A 25,326-nucleotide genomic window follows, 5' to 3' on the forward strand; every position below is an offset into this window, starting at 1 on the left:
ATATTCCAGTCTGATTGATCAAAGCATGGTGCATGGCATAGTCGACCTGATCCTGGAAGTTGTTAAACTATAACTGTGCTACATTGCCGTCTTGATTAAGACCTCCACCTTGAACTCCCTGAACACCATCACCTTGAACTCCTTGAGAGCCAACACCCTGAACTCCCCGAGAGCCATCACCTTGATCTCCCTAAAAGCCATCTGCAGCACCTTTATTACTCGGTTGAGCCGCATCATCTGGAGCTTGTCTCACTTCTCCATCCTTAGAAGAACCTGTCCCAGGAACATCAGCAATTACTTTTACTTTGTACTTCTGAACAAGTGTACCATTGCGGGTCTCTGCGAATGAGCTCAAGAACTGATTCCGTGCTTGCTGCATCATTGCCTCAAGATCATTTTGCTGTTCTGGTGTCAATTTGTCCATAGTGACGGGCACAATGTTGGCCTCGTCCACCTCAGATAAGCCTAGTTTCTGGATCTTCTCTTTAACAGAGTTAGGACCAGCCGAGGATAGCGATGCTGGTGGTTTCTTGGCCATGGGAAAAAACTGCTGTGGTGATTTTGACTTCTGATCTGTCCCACTGGGCGTGCCAAAAGCGTGTTGACGTAAAACACGAGGCCTGGGAGATCTACTTAACTCCAGTGCAAGTCCAAAACTCGCCTTCGGGTATGCAAGCGTGCCAGTTGATTTGATCCTGCAATCAACAAGAAACAAAGACAAAGAAACCACGGTTAAATCCATAAACTATAGCCGATCGGCTAAGTGCCGATGACATATCATTTATCTTTGAGCCGATGTCATATATGCATCGATCGACAGGCATTAATAAATAAAACAAAACTAAATCTATTCGATCGGCTGTAGATATTAACGATATATAATCCTTATATCGATATATACTTAAATCAAGTGATTGGGATAGATCAGTCGCCATGCCGAGACAGTATAAATCACTTAGATCGAAATATATATTAATAATGAGATTATATATATATATATATAGCATAGCCGATCAGATAGATCTAGCATGTATCGGCTAATACTCCGATACCACTCTATACTAAGATATCAAAGCAAGTAAATATATCAAACAAAAGCCTAATATACTTAAATGCAACAAGATTTTAACATAAAGGGCAGATTCAACATATCATTGAAGTATATAAGATAAAAAGTAGTTAAATTAGATAAGATCGACTGAAACCCCGATACTACCCTAATCGGCAACCAAGAAGTAGGCTAGGGATTGAGATTCTAATCACGACTTATAAGATCAAACTCAATTGATGCAGCTATAAGTATGAAATGAAGGAAAATATCTAGACAATCAAGCCGTTGGATGTTTCATAGAGTGGTGGATACCTTATATAATCTAAACCAACATCGATATCTAACCTAATCGGTTGCCTTCTACTAACAGATGTTAGCCGATTATATGTTAGGTAGCGATATTGTCAGAGATTATGTAAGATATATGATAACTCGACGAATTACATAAACAAGATTAGAGTATCATAAAGATGGAAGCACTAATCCTGAGAATGCAAGCCACCATAACAAGTTTTACCTCTTGATGAAAATCGAAATCGATGCAGCTCAACCCGAAAGCAAGAACCCGTCGAAACAAAACGAAAGTAAAAAGGGTGGCGATGTGCCGAGATTGTATTCAATGTGTGTTAATTGATTACATGGGGTTCGGGGTCTATTTATACCCGAGAATTACAAAACATGTCCAGATCGGACACGATTCTTATCTCTAACAAATTCTAAGATACCATAAGTCTTTGCGGCAGACTTTTGCCCAAACATATCTCTAAGGAAATTACATAAAATATCCTAATTAATAGATACAATTGCCTTCTCAGGACTCTATCCATGCGCGGCAATCATCATGAAGCTCATCAACTTAAACCGACAATGTTTGCTGTGTCATATTGTTGGATTCAGCTCAATCGGCTAACCTTGTCGGACTCGAACTCTGCCGATCTTAGCCGTAGCCGATTCGGACTTCAGCCGATCTTACTCTGTCCCCCAATCGATTTCCATCTCGAATTCTACTTTGATTCCATCTCCATCTCCGATACTTAGATTACCAAATTTGGTCGTTTATCTCTTAGTGAGCCTTTGAGGTTTAAGACAAGGTTAGTAGGAAAATGCTTCTGTCAGATTGCTGGTGTTGATTATAATGATGTGTTCTCTCCAGTTGTAAAGCATAGTTCAATTCGTACATTCTTCAGTATTGTTGCTATGCATGATCTTGAGCTTGAGCAGTTAGATGTGAAGACGGCATTTTTACATGGAGAGCTTGAGGAGGAGATATACATGGACCAACCAGAAGGGTTCATAGTACCTGGTAAGGAGGATTATGTTTGCAAGTCGAAAAGATCCTTATATGGTTTGAACAGTCTCCTCATCAATGGTATAAAAGGTTTGATTCATTTATGTTGTCACATGGCTTTAAGAGGTCTGAATATGATAGCTGTGTATACATTAAATTTGTTAATGGATCACCTATATACTTGCTGTTATATGTTGATAATATGCTGATTGCTGCCAAGAGCAAGGAAGAAATAACTACATTGAAGAAATAGTTGAGTAGTGAGTATGAGATGAAGGACTTTGGTGCTGCTAAGAAAATTCTAGGTATGGAAATCACTAGAGACCGACATTCTGGTTTGTTATTTCTTAGAGAAGGTTCTTCCGCGTTTTAACATGCATGATGCAAAGCCTGTTAGTACTCATATTGCACATCATTTTTAAATGAAGATAATAAGGGGAAAATTGTTTCAAATAGATAAGTTAGTATGGCAAACAATTTTATCCATTGATGCTTAGAGTAATAAGTTCAGTTGTTGGTCGCCAAGTTAGGAAGGGGAGCTTGATTGTCTCAGGAAGATTACTTATTTGTGTATCGTTTCGAGAGGATGACTGTCGATGGTCTTAGAACGGATACTGTGGTTGAATATCGTTTTGAGAGGACGGCTTTGGATGGACTCAGGAGTGATACAATGTGAAGTATCGTTCTAAGAGGACGATTGTGATTTGGATTGGTTAAATTGCTTATACCGAAAACAGGGGGGCATGTGTTTTGTCACACCCTAAAAATCCTAAATATATAAATTGTTGTTTAATTGGAATTATTAGAAATGATTTTAAAAGCCTAGAAGAGAAGATCTAATTTTAAATAATAAATTCCAATATAAAATGGGGCCAGATAAAATTTCATTAAATACTTTGCTTAATTCTATAATTCCTAGATTTTTCTGGGATTTATTTGAGCTAAGGAAGTATTTTTAATAAATGGAATTGCATTTCATGAGTAATTTAAATTGGAAAAAGTTTTAAAAAGTCTCTTTTGGCTTTGGGCCGAAAGTCGGCCCAAAACCTTCTCTCTCTCTCTCTGGCCCAAGCCGGCCAGTCCGCAGCCGAGCCGCCGCTCGCGCGCGCGCTCCCGCTCGCTGACAGGTGGGGCCCACCTGTCAAACTTTTCGTCTTCCTCGCGCCGCCGCCGCCCGAAACCCTAGCGCGCGCCGCCGCCGTCTCCTTCCAAATCCGGCCGATCCTTTCCGTTTCCGATGAAATCGATAGAGGGGAAATGATCTTCTCGATCTCCTCTATCTTTTCTCTTTTGGAATCATCGGCTAAAATCGTTTGGAAATTCGTGGATTTGAGGTCGAATCGGATCGGTCTCTCTCCTCCGAACCCTAGACTTTCCTTCTCGTCGCCGGCCGCCGTGGGCCTTCGCCGCCATGTCCTTGCCCCTATAAAAGGATCCCCGGTGTCTCCGCTACCCGTCGCCACCCTCGCCTTCGCCTCTCGTCGCCGGTAGAGCTCTAGCATCGTGTAGCTTAGCGCCGCCGTCGCCGCCGTCGCTCCAGCCGTGCGCCGCCGTCGCTCCGGTCGTCGCCGTCGCTCGGGAAGGCCGCCGTCGTGGTCGCCGTCGTGTCGCCGTCCTCGTCCGCCCCTCTGCCGTCGCTGTCGACCGCCGGAACATCGTCGCCGTCGTCAAGCCGGAGGTCGCCGCCGCTTCTTCTTCGCCGCTGTCGCCGTCCGTTGTTCTTCCGCCGCTTCTTTGGTCACCGGTGAGTTCGCCGTGCCGTCCGCTACCCGTAGGTGCTCTCCGTTCGCGCCGCCGCGCCGTCGTTCGCCGGCGAGCTCGCGCGGTTCGGTCGCCGCCAGAGGTGACGTCACCGCTGACGCCATCGGTTCCGACCGCCGTGGTCTGGCTGTGGACCAATCGATCTCGGCCGTTCGTTTTGGATGGATCGATCCCGGCCGTCCGTTCTCGTGAACCGTCGCCGTGCACCCGGTCCACCGCAAACCCTAGCCGCTGATGCAATAAATCCTCTTTTCCTTTTCAAAAATAATTTATTATTGCGTCATAATTCAATTAAAATCCATATAAGTGTTTTAATCCGATTTAATCTTTAAAAATTCATAACTAATTCATCTTAGCTCGGATTTAGTTGGTTCAAGTCTCTAATTTTTTCTAAAATTGAGATCTACATGTTAAAAATATCCACATGTACTGTTCATGCTTGTTTATGTGCTGTTTTGGTGTTTTGCTCTTTTCTGTTTAGATTCCGACGTTTTCGGAGAGTCCGTTTTCGCAGGAGAAGAATTTGAGGAGTTCCGAGGCCAGCAAGGCAAGTCACACAGATCCCAAATAACCCTTTGAACATGTTGATCCCGTTTAAAGCTATTGTTTCTATTCAACTATTGCATTTATTTTCGAATGTCATTGGGTGGAATTAACCTATTGTTTGTTATAGCCCTTTTGTTCTTGATTACTTTATTCCTTGGTACCTTGGGTTATTACAACTTGACTAGTTGAGCTTTATATATCGGTTCAGCTAGATATTAGATGTGATTGCTTAGCCATGCTTAAGAAACTTTAGCACACTATTGGGATAACTTATGACTCCCTATTATTTAATGATGGCTTAATGATAGCTCATGATGGTTAATCATAATTGGTAAATTAATTAATTTGCCAACTAAAACCTGATAATGGTGGGTTGTGAGCACATGGTTTGATGGTCGTGCTCATGACAATTAAGGACCGGTTCACGAGTTTCGGTTGTGAAACATTAACCGTGCCAACCACAAGCCAGTGTGGGCAACGGCTTTACCTTTTGTATAGCATGGTTCATTGCGGGGCACCAGACTGAGAAGTGGCGGAGATAAGCCCACGGGGGTCGCTGGGGAGTCCATGCCTTGTTTATAAGGGGGTGATTATGATCCAGGAACGGTGCGCTGTGGTGGATTGTGTTGTGCGAGGGGTACTGTCACAGCTCCTTTCTGAGGTACCGTGGTGGTATCAAGGCGCATGGTAACATGTCGTGGGGCTGTGTCTTGTGGGTACAGTGGTACACCTCTGGCCAGAGTAAAACTATTCGAATAGCCGTGCCCGCGGTTATGGGCAGGTCTAACAATGTCTTTCGTGATTAGTCTCACACCTCTCATCATAATAAAAGATACTATGACTGGTAATAATTTGATTAGCTCCTGGTTTGGAATGGTATATTCCTGGTTTGGAGATAGAACTGTGCAGCCGGGATTGGTTGTTCAGAATGGTTGGGCCTATGCAACAGGGTATGTTGTATAGCGTTGGATTAATATTGTTTAATTATTACTCAACTGTTTTATTAAATTCTGAAATGTTTATTAAATGCTGTTTATGCAAATGAAACCCTACTATGCCATCCTTTGTTATCCTGTGCACTTGCATATTTGCTGCGTGGCTTGCTGAGTATGTCATATACTCACCTTGCAATCATTCATCAGAGGAGGAGTTCTACAGTGATGCTGATGGTGTGGAGGATTAGGTGTAGCCCTGGTCAAGCTGCCTGTGGAGTGGAATCGTCTGCGCCGTTTATCTTTTTTTTCCGCTGCTTAGATCTTTATTGGTTGAGAGGAACTATCTACCTCTGTAATGACATTTTATTCGCTTATTAATTAGAGTAATAATTGTACTCTATTATCAATTTGTTATTGTGTGCACATGTAAGCGTTTGGAATTTTGGATAGAAATTCCGGGCGTGACATGTTTCTACCGTAATTTGGCTAATAGTTACTTTCATTTGATTAGGCCAAATTTTTAAGAATAGCTAGTGTGGTTTTTTAATGGTTTTCTTGGAAGGGCAAAATTTGTGTGTGTGAAGGAATGAATGATCGATGCACTGAGAGTTCGTGTGTGCAAACTGCTGGGCTGCTGCTTGACCTTGTTGATTGGTTATGATGGACCGTGCACAAAGGACGTTGTTATTCATGCAGGAGCTGAGATGGACCTGGGCAAGATGGACTGGAGCCTGGATGATGATGATCGAGCCAAGCGAGGAGGAGATCAAGCACGCAATGGGTTCCACGATACAAGATGATAGCGCGTGTGTTGCTCAGGAAAGTTGAGATATATTTTGGCAGTTAATTGATTTGTTAGGATAGAGACATAATCGGTGATAGATTTAGTGGAGTTACCATGTACGTTCTTACGGCTGGGAGTTTAGGTCCTATATATATATTATTAGTCTGTTAGATTAGTTTAGACCCCCGAACAAATTATCAATATACTTTTTTTCTTGTTCTTTACTTTTCCATTATTTTCTATTTTTCTTTAATGGCCGAGTTCTACTAACCTTGAATTTGGTTAATCTTTGCCGTTTTGTGCTGAAAAATTGTCGTGCTTCTCCACGAAAACGAGAAGGTTATCCTTTACTAGTTTGCTTGGAAACTAGTCGTTCGTCGTCACATAAGTACGATATTTGTTTTCTTTGCTAATTTGCACGCAAATTAGTCGCTTGATTCCATGAAAGTGAATTTATCTTAAAATCGATTTCACTAGCCGATTTTGATCTATCGATTTTGGCGACTCTGTTGATTACACCGCAAATCGTTAGGTGATCTTTTGTTGGCGAAAAAAAAAACGTCAACAGGTGGGGACAGCGTGTGATGGCCCATGCCCGCACCGTGGTCGAGGTTGGACGCGAGGTGTATCTGCCGCTATGCCATACTCCGCGCTCATGCCCGTGCCATCGCTGATGTGATCAAGCTCCATGGCCTGGGCGACAAGCGTCTCCACGGTGAGGCCGAAGGACTGCTCCAGTGGTCCTTCCGGTAGGTGAGCAATGGGAGATGGTGTCGGCATTGGCCTCGTCGACTACATCTCCACCACTTCCATTGCCATCGCTGCTCCAGCCCTTGCCCACCCTCCCGCCTGCCGCCGCCACCGCTCTGGCCCTCGCTGCCCGTTGTCGGCCGAAGTGGAAAAGGAAGGGGAAAGAAAATGAAAGAGACGGAAGGGAGAGAGAGTGAGGAGGAAGAAAGGAAGGAGAGAGAGGATGACATGTGGGCTCCACATGTCAATGGGTCCCATAATTTTCTTGCGTGAATGACAAGTGGGTCCCACACATATTTTTTTAATTCTAATGCTATATAAGTGACATTTCAATGCCATGTGGAACGAAAACTAGATCACACCACGGTATAGACAATCTTATAGACGCAGGCATACAAGATAAGAAGCTTTTCTACTCCACAACACGATGTCTACATCCATACATCACGCCATGGAGTCGGGGGCTACACGGTATAATCACTTACCTGCATTTTGTGCAGCAGCGTCAAGCCGGCCTCTTACGTAGCCTCGGCATCTGTGTGGTCCGCGGCATCATCGAACTCCTTCTCATTCTTGCCTTTCCTAAACCACGAGGTTGAAGAGGTGACTCTTAATTCATAGAAGGCAGGGCTTGCTGGACCAGCGGGAAGTCCTCGATGACATCATCCTCATCAACAGTTACTTTGCCCTTTCCCCGAGTTGGAGGTGGCTAAGAGCTTGCGGCACCCGTGAGACGAAGACCCGGTGGTAGCACACGATGGTGGAGAGGACTTCATGCTGGAACCAGCGGTTGTGTCACCGCCCTTGCCTGGATAGTCGGCAGCAGCACCTGGCATGGTGGAAGACTTGGCGCCGACACCCGGCGAAGAAGGCCCCGGAGCACCGCCGACCGTATCACCGCCCTCACCTAGCTGATTGACAACAACACCACGCGGGGAGGACAACTTTGCGCTGGCACTCAGCGAGAAAGACCCTAGAGTACCACCAGCTGCATCACCGCCCTCACCCACTTGGTCGGCAGCAGCAGCCATAGCCCTAGCAGACCTGGTAGCTTCGAATATTGTCTGGGCAGATGTGCTTGGCCCATCTCCCACAGCGGCATTTTTACCCAGGTTGACTTGGGTGGAGACCCTAAAACACACCTCGGCCGCCGCAATTAAAGGTTGGCAGATGAGTATACCTATGAAGACCACGAAAGATGTTTGTTCTCTAGTCTCACCGAGCGGATCAACATGGTCGGATCTTGGGGATGCCAGTCGGTGGCGGTCCAACTGGACCTTGAATAAATGCACTGGGCGAACCTGCCACCTTTGTCCCTTCCGTTGCTGCTCCCGGCGTCGCTACAGTTGTCTCGGCTGCCGCAGCCGCTCAGGTGTGGTAGATTTAGCAGTTTGCTTCCTCTTCTCCAGCACGTATGTGGAGGTCTTTGGCTCTGTTGACAACCCAGCTATATTGGGCCCGCCGGTAGAGCGTTGCGCTCCTAGTGTGGCCGGCCGCTGGGTAGGAAGGCACTTAAAGGGCTGCTCACCTGACAGGGCATTGATTTGACACAAAGTTTGTGGCTCCCTGCAAGAGAACACAAGAGTCAAGATTTTGAGCACTTGGCAAAGGCTCTAACTACAATCAAGATTACCTCGGGGTGGGTTGACTTGTAGTTCAGCGGCTTGGGGCAACCTTCCGTGTTTAAGGCCGTCCCGGGTTCGAAGAGGCTCAAAATTAGACTGGTGGCTTTATCCATGTCAAACAGCCTAGAAGATTCCCGAGTAGGATCATTCAAACCCCGGTACTCCCAAGCCGGGTCGACTGGACTCTTCTGGGGCTACACCCGAAAGTGCTAATCAGCGACTAGCTGCGCACTTGCCGTCCCACGCGGCGCGGGCAGGTGGCGCGCGTGGAGAGGGCGGGCACGCGTGGGAGAGCTACGACCTGACGCGTGGTGGTTTTTTCGGGTTTTTTTCTTTTCGGTTTTTTTTCTTCCGGTTTCCTTTCTGGTTTTTCTTTTGGTTTTTTTATGTGTTTGTGGTGTTCTAATATACGCGTATACAAAGTTTGTATATGCATATTTTTCTATACGTACACATATAAAGTTTGTATACGCGTATATATAGTTTGTATACGCATATACAATCTTTGTATGAGTTATTTTTTTTGATTTTTTAATACGAACGTATGTATACAATGTTTGTATACGTGTATACAAACTTTGTATATGTGTATATAAAGTTTATATACGTGATGTTTTTTTCTTTTTTTTTTGATTTTTTAATATGAACATATATAAAGTTTGTATACATCATATACAAAGTTTGTATAAGTCTATAACCTTTGTCATACATCATATATAAACTTTGTATATTTATATTTGTATGTGTGTGTATATATACATACACACATATATATATATATATTACATAAAAAATATAAAAATATTTTTTATAGTAGTATTACTAGGAGTAGTACTAGTATAGTAGTAATAGTACAAGTAGTAATACTATAGTAGTAGTACTAGTACTACTAGTAGTATGGAGACTAGAGGGCTGGGGGTGGGCGCGCACCAGGGCGTGGCCGCAACCAGTCGCCCATTAGCATGCCCTGGCTACACCTTCTACATTATGAAGTTACAGGCTATGGCAACCCCTGTTAAGCCAGCGTCACGCTTGTTGTTGGATCCCACTCAGCATTCCCTTCACCTGGGCCATCTCGCCTGGATATAGGAGACAGTACCAACAATCCCGGATTTCGAGCGTGTGGCCCGTGTGATGCAGAAATCACTACTTCAGATACACACGACAATCCTCCAACAGTCATTCAAGGACCGATAACAAGAGCTCGCGCGCGACAATTGAATTTAGAGATGAGCTCGTTCCTATGTTCTTCTTTGTACGAATTCAAGAATAGATTGCTACCTAATGATTATATTGTCATTAGGAACAATAGAGGGGACAAGGAGACATTTGGAGAAGAACTTAGAGCCATGGAGGATCATCGAGGACGTCCAAGTCAAGGTAGAGGCCCAACCAAGTCAAACTTGGGTGCAATTCGGAGTCCAGGACCAGTCTACACTAAAACGGGCGCCCAGGTAGCATACGTGCTCGGATTGGGACGTTCTTTATATGGATGGAAAGCTAAGAAGATAACCTTTCCAATGGTTTTGGTCCTATGTCCAAATTCTTTCCGAGTCAACAGGAATCGACCGAACAATTTGACATCAAGAATCTGTCCCGGTGTTGCGTCACCGTATTTGGGCCTTTGGGCCGTGTATCGTGTTGGAACCCATTAGGGGTGCATCGAGAGGGGGTTGCACGACCCTAAACTCTATATATCAGTATCCACTGTCATCTTTAGGGTTTGGGTTTTGCTTAGATTATTCTGCCGAGAACAGTTTCGCTGCTAGATCGGTTTGTAAGACCCCAACTCGTGAGCTTAATCATTCATCTGCAATTTTGGTTGTATTCTATCTCGTCCTTGTTTGTGTTCTTCGATTGGCAAACAGGGATTAGCCTTCTCGGCGAGGTTATCCGCATTTCGACACGGGTGATAACCAGAGGAGACGTGGTGCTACGATTGCGGGGCTCAAGAGCGTGCGCGTTCAAGAAGCCGGATCGATTTGTATCGCGACTCTGCCCAAATCGTTGTTTATCAGAACCTTTTGGAAGATCGGGAACCCTAGTGCACATCACCATGAAAGGGGGAAGATTGGGGATTAGATTGGAGCAATAAAACCACTTGGCGCGCCATCCTTTTGTTGGTGGGGCGCAGAGGGAGATCGCAGGACTCCTTTCTCTCCAAAGGGATCTGGATTCCGATCCCACCGACGACCCAAGGATTTTTCCTGCCCGACTAAGCCAAAGTGCAAGTATATCATGCAATGTGCCTGGCATAGATAGATGAAGAGAGCAATTTGGAGGATTGAATTGGGGTTGAGGTGGTGGATGTTGATGCCATAAAAATAAAGTAGTCCCAGTAGCCGTCGGGAAGCCCCAATCCAAAGTAGAAGAAGGGAAGGAAGACTACGATCTCACCAGTATTGGGAGTAGGGAACTCCTCACCAGCAGCGGGCCACCACCTGTTGAGCTTTCGAGAGGGGATTATACCGTCCTCCACAGCTTCTTCTAGATCGGCTTCCGTCACGGTCGACCTCGTCCACTATGAAGCTTGATCCGAGATAGGGATCAAATCGGTTTACGTCTGAGACATGGTGGATGAGGGCATGCTTTGGGAGCGGTTGGATTCAAGATTCGGGAGTTGCGGGAGCGAGATCCTTCTGTCTTCGGCTAGCATAACCCAAGCAGGAGCGGTTTTGGGGGTGGCGGAGAGGATGAAGAGGCGTGATTGTGTTTGATTTAGGGATTTAGGGTAACGGCGGTCTCATTCGGGTTTATTTATAACCAGAGATGTGATATGTGGGTCAGACCAAAGATTCCTCAATCAATTTCAGCTTTGCCTCTCGGATGGAATCATTACTTGGACGAGGCAGTTCACTCGGTGATCTACTAGGATGAGGCAATTCGCTCGGTAATCTACTCGTTAATGCTAGGAATGAGTACTCAGCTTGTCTCGTCTCTTCCTGATGACATCACCAACCTCTGAGTCTTCATCGAGATTAGTATTCGGGGGCTACTGTAGGGTACATGGTACCCAGATACCCATAGCAACGCTTTTGGACCGCACAGCATAAGGCGGGCCAAGTGCCCTAGGACCATGCGGCTAACTTGTAAACTAAGAAAGAGATAAAGGATAATATTGTCAAGGTTATGGATACCACATACCTAATAGTAGTCGACTAAATCTCGGCAGGACCCACCACATACCATGTCCTATACGGAAACAACCTGCGGATATAGGAGGAGTTCCGGATAAGGAAAGACAACCAGAGTTCTACATGGAAACAACAAGGACTACTCGTATTGTATTCATATTGGTTTCCTTAGTTCTATTTGGACAAGGGGACACCTATGGGTATAAATACAAGGCTCCCTAGGAGGAGAGGGGACACACCCACCATAGACGATGTGGAACATAGATCAAGACATAAGATCAACATACAAGCCAACATATGTCAAAACAAGACGCCAGATATCGACTTCAGGGATAAGCACGGCTAGTCCCCTACTATGTCTCCGGATACTGTTAGGAGAGACGAAAGCGTTATCTCTGATCTCGCCGGGCACGAGCTCGAGGAGGAAGGCTACCCTGTTGTCGACTACGAGTCAGAACTTTCGATCGTCATGTCGACAACAGTTAGATAGGCTACCCCAAATATTGTACTGGTGTGATTATGGTGAATAAGAGCAATACTGGCTTCGGCCAACAGGATGTAGGGTTATTACCTGACAATTCAGGGGCCCGAACCTGTAATAAAATCCTCGTCTGCGTCTCTTTTACCTCAGTCTCGCGTATATCCTAGTACCAACGATCCCATACTATGCAAATACCGGAATCGCGACATCAAACGTCGACAGTGGCACGCCAGGTAGGGGGATTTTGGTGCTTCAGGATTTCGACGAGATGGGTTCAAAAGATAGATTGTCCGACAACAAGCTACTCGACGACTTCGCTGTGGGGAGATCCAACCCGACCGGAGTATGTCTCCCGACGAGATTGGAATCATCGCAATCAACTATTCGATCCGGCGAGATCGATCAAGCTTCAAGACCTTCGTCGCAGCAAAGAACATCCCAAGATAGCAGACCTGCTCGTGCGATCATTGTTTGCCGACAATCTGAGGATCTGGAGTTGACCACGGCATTGATCTGTTCCTTGGCCTACGTTCTAATCGGAATTGAGGAGTCCATGTGTTTGCACAAGTAGAATTCAATTCCTAGTCGGCATCCTGACCGCTCGTTCCGAGGAAATAAGTCACAAGTAAATAGATCACCTAAACAGATAAGAGTATATACACACGCGGCCACAATGGAGATCGATCTAACATTGCACCGTCCATCAGGCCACCATACGAATAGAAAGGTAATTAGTGGACTAATTTTTTAAATTAATCTACTAATTCCGTAGATACATCTGGTGTGTATCTACAAAGTACGCAATATTTTATATACAATTTATCGTACCTATTTTTCCAATCTATACAATATTGTTAGATTTATAATTTATTATGTTTAACTAGAGCATGTTTTTTATACAATATCTATTGCGCGAGTGTCCCCGATGTTAAATCGACTACGATCTAACGCTAGAGGCTCGCTCTGTTTTCTTCTGTATAAATCATGCTTGTTTACGGTTTACATAATTTCTGATATTTACATCTGCTCGTTATATCCTGATAATACTAGAAGATCCATGCAGTTTTTTGAGTACATACTCGATATTATCTGCTATGTATCTTGTCTTTCAAAAAATATTTTTCAGGAACAATTGAGCACTCGAGTAGGTTGTGGTCAAGTACACCGCATTATCGAGAACAATCTCGACAAATGCAGAGTCAACGCGCCCAACCTACCAATGAAGACCGACGACCTATCTCATAGCACCGGCCATGGCTGGACTACTCGAGAAAAGGTTGTTAATGGATAATTCCTCGCAAACGCCGTTAGCTTGATCACCCGACATGATTGCGAACGGACATCCGGATATGCTACAAGTTGGGTGTGTGAGTCATGCTGGCCACATGAGACGCACATGTAATACACCAACTCTAGCACCTCCATTGGTGTCCGAGAGATAATTCTACACGTTCACTGGTCCTCAAACCAGTGCGTAGCAATCTCTCGCACCGCAACCTCCATTGGTGTTCGAGAGATAATTCTACACGTTCGCTGGTCCTTGAACCAGTACGTAGTAATCTCTCGCACCGCAACCTCCATCGGTGTTCGAGAGATAATTCTACTCGTTCGCTGGTCCTCGAACCAGTACATAGCAATCTCTCGCACTGCAACCTCAGATGGTCGAGGTGCGACTACAGCAATAACGCAGCGGTCCTCGTACCACGACTTCAAATGATCGAGAGACACCTACTCACTGGTTCTCAACCAGTCAATCGTAGCGATCTCTCGTACATTTACTTCTAGTGGTTGAGTTACGACTACTACCTGGTTCTTGACCAGAGATGTAGCGATTCTCCCATTACCTCTACTTCAACAAAGTTGATATCAGGTGCACAATATCGCCAAGTGTTTTACCCAGAGATCCCTTACCACAAAAGACACCTAGCGTTGAAACCTATCCTAATGTCCCTTTACGCCGTCTTGACAAGGCCTCTGAGGAACCTAAGGGAACTTCGGCTGGGGACGCCCAGAGCTGATAAGGCCTTGTCGGATCCTTTAGAGACAAAAGACCATGTAAGATCTGGTCGTGTAAGAGTTCTCGCCGTGCGTATTAACCAAGCCGTGTAACCGGAAATGGATTTTCCAACTTCACGGCTGGGAGCTAGGATCAGTGCTTGTTCAACCGAGGCAGGTCAAAGGTCCAAGAGCCTTATCCTCTAAGAACGATTCTCCGACGACAAGGCTGGGGGCTAGGGAGAGTGTATAACTCAACAAACTGACTGATCGAAGTCAGTAAAAGAGTAGACGCTCGTATACAAAACATTGGTCTGTAAGTTTAATTCATTTTCGGTTTTCCATGCATATTATAACATGTCACCCTTTGAGCATCCGCTCGGGGGCTATTTCTATCTAATATTCTTTTCTGAGTATTGATTTCAGGAAAATTCTATTCGACATTATCGAAGGCTCCATGTCTCTATGGTTCTACACCAAGATCGACTAAGGCGAGTACGACAAATGTCGACAAGGCTTCGTCGCAGATTCTACGCCTTCTCGATCACTCGAGAACGGTTGGTGGATCTCGACAAGGAATACGGAATGAAGAGATGGTGTACCCGCCGAGATAAAATTTCTTGACTTCAATCCAAATTCTCGATTACAGCAACATGGGAGACTTTCTTGGTTGACATCGGAGATTGACTCAGACAAACCCTTTAGGTGCCCGCACGAGGCTGATAAAGGAAGTCTAACGTTATCTCTGAACTCACCAAGAACAATCACGTGAGCTCGATAACAGTTCCTCCAAGGTCTGCGGTTGAGAATATGAACTCGTTCATTTGCATCGAAGTCGGGGTCTACTGTCAGGGTTATGGATACCACATACCTAATAGTAGTCGACTAAATCTCGGCAGGACCCACCACATACCATGTCCAATACGGAAACAACCTACGGATATAGGAGGAGTTCCGGATAAGGAAAAACAACCAGAGTTCCACACGGAAACGACAAGGACTACTCGGATTGTATTCATATTGGTTTCCTTAGTTCTATTTGGACAAGAGGACACCTATGGGTATAAATACAAGGCTCCCTAGGAGGAGAGGGGACACACCCACCATAGACGACGCGGAACATAGATCAAGACACAAGATCAACATACAAGCCAACATACGCCAAGACAAGACGCCAGATATCAACTTCAGGGATAAGCACGGCTAGTCCCCTACTGTGTCTCCGGATACTGTTAGGAGAGACGAAAGCGTTATCTGTGATCTCGCTGGGCACGAGCTCGAGGAGGAAGGCTACCCTGTTGTCGACTACGAGTCAGAACTTCAGACCGTTATGTCGACAATAGTTAGATAGGCTACCCCAAATATTGTACTGGTGTGATTATGGTGAATAAGAGCAATACTGGCTTCGGCCAACAGGATGTAGGGTTATTACCTGACAATTCAGGGGCCCGAACCTGTATAAAAATCCTCGTCTGCGTCTCTTTTACCTCAGTCTCGCGTATATCCTAGTACCAACGATCCCCATACTATGCAAATACCGGAATCGCGACATCAAACGTCGACAAATGTGGCTAATCCTATCCCATGTAAATAGATGGTCGGTACCCAGATTATGAGGACTACCGACCATATCTAGCTGGTTGCCTTCGCACATGTATAAGTAGCACCGGGAAACCCAAATAGGGATTGATCATTCTTTGATAAGTACCACGAGCCATTTCCAACACCGTGCTGCGAAAACCGATATAAATCCAATCTACTCAACTGGACTAGGGTATCACATCTCACCAAGGGCCTGAACTAGTATAAACATCTCTATCATCATCTCTCCTGGATCTAGTGGACCCTATAAATTATATTGCTGATCATATGAATCGACAATACTTTGAGAGATATTCGATTTGTGTTTCCTCGGATTTTGGCGGTCATATCGGCGAGTGCACGGTGGTCACACTAGTGGCAACTGCCCGGTTAAACTAGCGGTCGTACAGCAGTTGGACCAGAAGAGGCGATAGGCGACAGTCATACTACAGTTTCAACGTCGGTCAGACCATACTACAGTTTCAACGTCGGTCAGACCATAGGTTTACAAGCGGTCAGACCGGAACTCTGGTCAGACCGATATCTATCGATTTGAGGGTAACTTTTAATTCCGTAATTAAAAGTCAGAATTAAAAGTTTTGGTTTTTTGGTACTCCAACCATTCACCTCCCTTTGGTTAACTTAGTTTTTATTGGGCGATCATACAAACAGGTTAGGTTCTTTGTGGGAGAATCAACCCATCTGGGTTTAAGTCCTAGACTTGAAACATGTGCTCGTATTTATGGTTAATTTTTTTTAAGTGGTAGACGATGTACCCGTTGAATGCGAGGCACCTATCTTCGGAAGACGGAAATGCTAATGGGCGGGTGATCACTCCCCCGTCCGCCCAGCGATCACCCGCCCGCCCTCTCCCCTATACTACTCGATACACTCCTCCCTCCTCTCCCCCCTTCCTCCTCTCCTTCTTCTCTTCCTACTACAGTATACCACAAAAAAAATTTAAAGAAACAAAAAAATAGAAAAAATTTATGTATAGAAAAACTATATATAAAAAATTTGAATTCAAATTCAAATTTGAATCGGGTATATAAATTTTTGACTTATAAACTTTGAGTCTATAAACTTTAGTTGTATAAACTTTAGATGTATAGAAATACTATATATAGAAAATATTTATATTTGAATTCAAATTCAAATTTGGATTGGATATAATTCAAATTCAAATTTGAATCAGGTATGTAAACTTTTGACTTATAAACTTTGGATCTATAAACATTAGGTGTATAAACTTTAGATGTATAGAAATACTATATATAGAAAATATTTATATTTGAATTCAAATTCAAATTTGAATCAGATATAATTCAAATTCAAATTTGAAACGGGTATATAAACTTTTGCCTTATAAACTTTAGGTCTATAAACTTTAGGTGTATAAACTTTAGATGTATAGAAATACTATATATTAAAAATATTAATTCAAAGTCAAATTTGAATCGGATATATAAACTTTTGACTTATAAACTTTTGGTCTCTAAACTTTAGATGTGTAAACTTGAGGTGTATAAACTTTATGTGTATAAATTTACTAAAATAGGAAAGTAATACGGTGCCAAAAAAGGAAACCGGGTGAAGGGGTGGAGGGAGGGAGGGGGGAGGGGATCGATCGCTACCCCCATCTCCAGGCGATCGATCGCCCATTAGGATCCCCTTCGGAAGATGCTCATAAAGATATGGCGTGCATAGGTGTGTGTTATAAACGTCTGCTTTTGTAATATGCTTCTAACAAAAAATCACAACAAAGGTTCTTTGAGAGTCCGACTGTACAAGAAATTAAATACTGTAGAGAAGAATATGTCAAAGGGAAAACCAACTGCCGGCCTGTAGGGGTCACCCGTGACTATCAGAACAATCAATTTGACAAGTCCTTTGAGAGTCCCGACTGTATAAGAAATTAAATACTGTATAGAAGAAGAATATGTCAAAGGGAATTTGTTCAAAAAAAAAAAGAATATGTCAAAGGGAAAACCAACTGCCGGCCTGTAGGGGTCACCCGTCTATCAGAACAAACAATATGACAAGTCCTTTCAGAGTCCCGACTGTATAAGAAATCAAATAGGCAAAATTTGCTACAGGACACTTATAGATTACGGTCTTTGCTATGAGACACCCAAAAATCATGTATTTACTCGTGGACACTGTAAAAAAGTGGTAATTAGCTGTTGGACACTCCTCCCATTATTTTATTATTTCCGGTCAAAATGGAGAGAGAAAGAGCTGTGTAAGTACCAAAATCCCCCTGGACACGTACTGTTCTTCCTCTCTCTCTATTCTTTTCTTTTCCCCATTTCTCCTCACGACGGCGGCCGGCCTGAGCCGGGAGGTCTCGGCCACGGCGGGGCGGTGGCGGCGCATCGCGGGGGCCGCTGACGGCAATGACGCAAGGCGGCATCCCGGAGCACGGATGAGGTCTGCAATGTTTGGTCGGCAAAGCTTCCTCGCCTCCATGGCGTCACTGTAGCACAGCCCCACCCGCCACAGCCCGGCTGCCTCCATCCGCGCTGACCACTGTCACGCCCACTCGTGCCGCTCCACCCGCTCCGCCCCCTCGCATGCCACCACGCTGCGGATCTCCATCCCGAGCAGCACGCGCTCCGCCGGCGCCGTCGTTCTCCGCTGCAGGCCGTCGAACAACGTCGCGTAGTAGTTGAGCGTCGACGTCGATGCCGGGTGCGCCGCCATTACTGCTGCTGGGGAGTGAAGTGACAATGACGACAGCACAGACGCGTCGGGGCTCAATTGCAGCCGTGTGTTCAGCTCTCCCGTGAGCAGCTCGCCGAAGCTTCTCAGGCTAGAGCACGTGATGATCTGCTCCCATCGTTGACGGCGAGGAGGCGGTGCAGCAGGAGCACGATGCTCGGTTTGGTCGACACTAGAGCCGGGTTCACTGCCGACGGCGACGACGCACGATGGCTCGGCCATGGTGGAGCTCAGCGGCGGCGCAACGAGAAAGAGATGAACAGACAAAGAAAGAAAGAAGAAGAACAGAGAAAGAGAGATTGACAAGTGGGCCCATGGGCAAACTTGTCTTTAACCAAAATTTCTCTCTCCATTTTGACCGCAAATAATAAAATAATGGGAGGAGTGTCCAGCAGCTAATTACCACTTTTTTACAGTGTCCATGAGCAAATACATAATCTTCAGGTGTCTCATAGCAAAGGCCACAATCTTTCGGTGTCCTGTAGCAAATTTTGCCAATCAAATATGATCTGTTTAGTTCTTTCAATTTTTTTCCAAAAAACATGGCACCAATTCTTTGGACACATGTATAGAGCATTAAATATAAATAAAATAAAAAACTAGTTGCACAGTTTTGCATAGAAATCTCACGGTTTCCAGACGATATAAATTAGTTTTTTATTCGTATCCGAAAAACCCTTCCAACATCCAATCAAACATCCGATGTGACACCTAAAATTTTTCTTTTTTTTAGACCACACCTAAAATTTTTCTTTTTCACGAACCAAAGACACCCTGTGTCAAAGGGAAAACCAACTGCCGGCCCGTATTGACCGTAGTGTCTATTGACCGTATCTGTCTTTGTCGTCCACTATGTGAGCATTTGACCGTGTGGACTATGAGTCTTCCTCGAGGACCGGCGTACCCGCGTATGGATTGTTTGGACTTTGAGTCTTCCTTAAAGCTCTCTAAATTGTCCAGTTTTTATTTAAAAAAAATCAAAGTAAATATTTCTTTGGGCTACCTTTTATTACAAATATTTTATTTTGAGCCATCATTTAATCGATACTTTTATTTTGAACAGGGTAATATTATCTTTATGGTACTTTGGACTCCCGTTAATCTTCTTATCATCTATATCCAACTTATCATATATCAGAGAAAAGTTCATTGCTGAGTAGAAGCCGGCACAATCGAAATCCATTGAAACACATGAGACATGTCTAAATACATTGTCTTATGATGGGTCTCATCTCATTTTAGGTTGCTATATTCTGGGACGGAGGTAGTAGTTAATTTGAAGATGATCAACTCCTCTATATACATACCCATCTATATACTGCATCACCAAACCAACGTATCATGCTGCGGGTGCTATCGTCTCCGTTCTCCGGCCTCTTGTGCGCCGCCGTTATGGCTCTCGCGGCGATCCTCTCTTCCGGGCCGGCCGGCGCCGCCCCCTGCCTCGCCGAGGAAGCCACGGCGCTCCGGCGGCTCAACGCGCTCTACAGGTCGCCGGCGGAGTTCGACGACTGGGACGACCTCACTGGCTTACCTGACTGCTGTAGCTGGCCACGGGTGACCTGTGACGCCCGTGGGCGTGTCGTGCTCTTCGACAAGCCATTGTTCATCGAGGTCGGTAGGATCGACGGCGTCGTCGATCTGGCCATCCTCGCGCCACTTACGGAGCTTAGGGAGCTCGACCTCTCGTTCAACCGCATCAATGGCTTCTACTCATCCACAGGTATATCTTTACACGGTTATTACTACCTCCAGTCTTTTTATTTTGAAAACCTTACTACCTCCAGTCTGATACTTTGGACAAGCGAATTCTCCTTCCAATCTGTTTTGACTGTTTGACAATACAAGTGTCTTTATTTTCCACAAAGTCAACATTTAAAAATTTTAACTAATAGTTAGACTACAAATACATGTATTGTTCAGTGTCATGCATGAAGCATGTAGTATCACTAGATTATGTGGATTACTATTATCTCGAAAAGGGGAAAAAAATTGGGGTCACCGAAATTTTGAACATTTCAAAAATATTTGGAACAACATTATTTAAAAAAAGGAAAATGAAATTTTTTAAGTGGATCCTATTTGTCAGTCAAAATTATGCCACGTCACATCCGTGTGGCAATGCTACATCAGCGCCATGTAGGTTCCAAGAGGAGCTATGGCAATTTGGGAACTAGATGAGACACTTTGATAACTTCTGATGCATGAATATGCATTTTAAGAGTTTGGAGACCTAGATGACACACCCTTACAAGTTTAAGGATCGTCCATGCACTTTACTCTAAATTTTATTATCGTCTTTCCTTTTTCCCATCATTATAGCAAAATATCATTTATAATTAGAAACTCCAACAGTCCAAGTTAAGCGCACCGTTGTTATGCCTAATATTGATGTTTCTTTCTCCTCTTTTCCATCTCTCTTTATGACAACAAATTGGTCTGGTTGGCAATCGAAGGCTGTGTTCGCCAATTGTGTTCCCCAATTGGGACAGTAAACACGGAAAACGAAGCGGTCCATTAAAGCGTGATTAATTAAGTATTATCTATTTTTTAAATAAAATGGATTAATTTAATTTTTTGAGCAACTTTCGTATAGAAACTTTTTTAAAAAAATATTGTTTAGTTGTTTGAAAAGCGTGTGCGTGAAAAACGAGGGAGAGGGGTTGGGAAAAAGGGGTGCTGAACACACCCTAAGAGTATATGCTATTAATTGTGTTGTACATGCCCTGAGTAGCATGACATGCTCAATTTTGACAAGTTTGATCCGCAGTTACTTTGATTGGTTGGTTCATATGGCTAGTTTTTCTTCCGTCTTTGCTACTATTATGTATATCTCATATGTAAATGATAAGAAAAAAGTGTAACAGGGTTATCTCTTATTCGGGTTTTTTTACCTTATGATATGAAAAGGATGCCTCTTATCAGGTTTTGCGTGAATCTAATTTTGCTTGCCAGTTCTTAGTTACTATGTTATATATGTTACTTAAAAGTTGTGGCAACCTCACCGAAATTAAGCTGTACAAATAAACAAGCTATTGTAGCATTCTTGCTAACTACTCCAAATTAATACACTTATCTATCAAGTCATATTCATGGTGAATTTTAATAAAACTATTTTGATTCTATAGATGTTGATGTATTTCTGTACAAATTTGGTCAAAGTTAAAATAATTTGACTTAGGATCAAACTAAAACGCACAGTTTACCATATGGAACGGAGGGATTAATTGTTGCACTCCCTAGATCAAATAAATTGAAAAAGAGATGTGATCGACACTATGGTGGTTTAATTTGTTCTGCGACAACGATCATTTCATTTAATTCGAAAGGGAGAAGCTACAAGAAAGAGAAGAAACAACAGGCCACAGGGCCAAGCCACCAAATATTGGATTGGGATATTTACTTAATTAATATAATATAATAAATAAACATTAATTAGTTCTGATTTCTTAATGTAGGGAGCATATTTTTACTACTACTAGTACTGCTCCAAACTTACAACTAAAACCAAAAAAGGGTACAGTATTTTTCGCTTTTATGTTTATTTTTTAATCTGAGTTTAGAGCAATTTAAAAAAATTATTTACAACAGAAAACAAGAATTTTGTAATTATGTTTAACACAAAGATCAAATAGAGGCTAGTTTGGAGCCTTCCACTATTATAATAAAAGGAGTTCAATATATTGAAATAATATGTACTTGAATACTAGTTTGGAGCCTTCCACTATTATAATAAAAATCTAGTTTCATTGACATGCAGGCCCAAATAGTTTACCTTGCTTTTGTTAATTTGTACCATGTTGGTTGTTTAATTTTGGAAAGAAGCTGTATCTCTTTTTTTGATAAAATAAATGCAAATGTTGTTTCGAAAAGATAAAATAAAAGCAAATAATCAACGGTACTAGGCTGAGCCGAAAAGTATCATCTCTTCATAGGTAAGATGAGGACCATGAATGGCCTGATATTTTCAATGTGTCAACAGGACTGTACGGGTTGCAGAAGATCGAAAAATTACATCTACACAGAAATAATCTTTCGGATAATAGCGTGATTGAATTTGTTAGAAATCTGACATCTATAACCGAGTTACGCATTGATGGGAACCAACTACGTACTACGGATTGGATAGCTAACCTGACAACGCTGGAGACTCTGGATATGTCCTACAATCACCTTCAGGAAATGAACGGTAAAATATATAATTCCCCTATCGTGTGAAATCATTCATTTCAATAAACAAAAAACATCTTTTTGTGAGAACAAAAAGAAACATATATAATTAGTTTATTTCATTTCTATGGTGGCACTCTTTTAAGTTTGGTTTTCTGCTCTATTTGTTTTGTTAGGTATTTGCCATTTAAACAGGCTGAAGTCTCTTAAACTTCAGATGAATGGGATTGGCGATGGAGTAGTTGGTTGCTTCCATAACATGAAACTTCAGGAGTTAGATATTAGCAACAACTTACTTACTGGTAATATTGGACAGGACATTCTAAATCTAAGTGAAATTCAAAGCCTACAACTCGGGTATAACCATTTCACTGGTATCTTTCCCTTGTCCCTAATAGCTAATTTCTCCAGTTTAAAGGAACTAGCCCTTTCAAATAACAATGAGCTGAGAATCGAAACTGAAGTTCCTAGATGTGTCCCATCTTTTCATCTTGAGCATCTTGCGCTAGACAATTGCATCATTAACAAGCGTAGCAATGGAAAGATCCCTACATTTCTTATTGGGCAAAAAAGCATTGTTGATCTAGACCTTTCCGGCAGTTTCCTCAATGGGACTGTTCCTCTTGAGCTATTCTACAACATCTCTAATTTCCTATCTCTAAGGAAAAATAATATAAAAATCTTAGAAAATTTTTCTCTTGAGAACAGAACATCAAGCTTGAGTACGATGGATTTGTCAGACAATTCAATTGCAATGCAACTTCCTTCAATGTTCGACACCATATTTCCTTCCCTTATTTACTTGAACATGTCCCATAATGACCTGTATGGTCATATTCCATCTATAGGTCATTCCAAAGTTCTAGAAATTCTTGATCTATCAAACAACCGACTGGAAGGGGTGATACCTGAGTCCCTTACAGCATTTCCTTCTGCCTTGTCATACTTGATACTCTCTGATAATGACTTACAAGGTGGAGTGCTACCAAAGAACTCAGCAATGTTTCACTTGCGACACCTAGATCTTGAGAACAATCATCTGACAGGACACCTACCACCAGAATTAACTATGAGCACCGAGTTATTGATACTAAATGTCAACAATAACATGTTATCTGGAACTATACCTAACTGGCTCTTCTCTCCAACTGAACTCCAAGAATTAAGAATTATTCTATTCAAAGGAAACCATCTCAAAGGCTCTGTCCCAGACAGATGGTGCAGTAGCCGAAACTTGCATATCCTTGACTTATCATACAATTCACTATCAGGAAACATACCAGATTGTCTGTCAGATTTGGTCGGTGTGTATTTCTCAAATCCTCGAAAGATCATATTTAATGAATCATATGGTCCCCTTGCGAAACAGTCACATGAAGATAGTATGAACATCACTACAAAAGGTACATCGATGTTGTACAAGGGATTACCGCTAGAACTCTTTATTGGCATAGACTTCTCCATGAATAATCTCACAGGAAATATCCCACCAAACATGGGATTTGTACCAGGGCTGAAGTCACTGAACTTGTCATTCAACCATCTAAGAGGTACAATCCCGGAAACCTTCCAGAATTCACTAACCTTGGAGAGTCTAGATCTTTCCCACAATTATATAAATGGTAATATCCCCAGTGAACTCACTCAGTTGTGCTCACTATCAGTGTTCAATGTTGCACATAACAATCTGTCAGGAGAAGTCCCTTCTGAAGGGCAATTCCCTACATTTGATAAAAGCTTCTTTGAAGGAAATCAGGACTTATGTGGGCAGGTTGTGGAGAAGAAATGCCCCGCCTCAAACAAATCGTTTGGTTTCATTGGTGGTGAATCAAGCATGAAAATGGATACAGTGGATTCTCCAATCATATATTGGTCATTTATCTTTGGGTCATTTGCAACTGGATTTTGGGCTACCATTGCTGTTCTAGTTTGGAATGCCAGCTTAAGGGAGAAATGGTTCAATGCAGTGGATCATTTGATCACTTGTTAGAAGGCCCAGACAAATTGTATGGAAGAAACATGTTAATGTATTGTCATTCTATTGGAAGTTTGGAACATGGTATATGATCCTTTTGGGTTGTGAAATTTATTCTTTCCCACCATTTACTGCTATTTGGCACAGTAGATGAAATGTTTTCACTGTACACGCGGTGCTCTTTAAGATTTTGTTTTTATGGGTCAGCATCACACGACACTTGAAGACGAGGTAGTTTGACAGCTCTCTGCTCATCATCTTCTACACTTACTGTTGGCGTTGTGCATTTGAACAGAATGAGTAGTAGAGTTGGTGATGCAGTCTCTGGACTAGTGGTGTACATTTTTCTTTTTTAAGATAATGTAGTAGCACATGTCTGTTGCAATGTGCCAATCAGCTTTGCTCCTTCCCTTGCAGAACTACCTCGACTAAAGATCAACAAAGAATTAATTACCTGCAACCCATGCTTCAAGGGATCGTCGAGGACCCGAGCGCCGCAGCAGAGGCCATACAGCGCCATGCCTACGTC

General features: G+C 43.2%; 1 protein-coding gene across 1 annotated transcript; it reads left to right on the plus strand.

Annotated features, from left to right (window-relative positions):
• The first annotated feature begins 19,882 nt into the window (after positions 1-19,882).
• Positions 19,883-25,105, plus strand: LOC127778880 (receptor-like protein 9b). The gene is made up of 3 exons (XM_052305525.1): positions 19,883-20,375; positions 22,635-22,841; positions 22,999-25,105. Exons 1-3 carry the CDS (start codon positions 19,994-19,996, stop codon positions 24,810-24,812), a joined length of 2,403 nt encoding a protein of 800 aa, XP_052161485.1. The 5' UTR covers positions 19,883-19,993; the 3' UTR covers positions 24,813-25,105.
• The last annotated feature ends 221 nt before the right edge of the window (positions 25,106-25,326 follow it).

Source organism: Oryza glaberrima, chromosome 7 (genome assembly GCF_000147395.1).
Source record: "Oryza glaberrima chromosome 7, OglaRS2, whole genome shotgun sequence".
Classification (NCBI taxonomy): domain Eukaryota; kingdom Viridiplantae; phylum Streptophyta; class Magnoliopsida; order Poales; family Poaceae; genus Oryza; species Oryza glaberrima.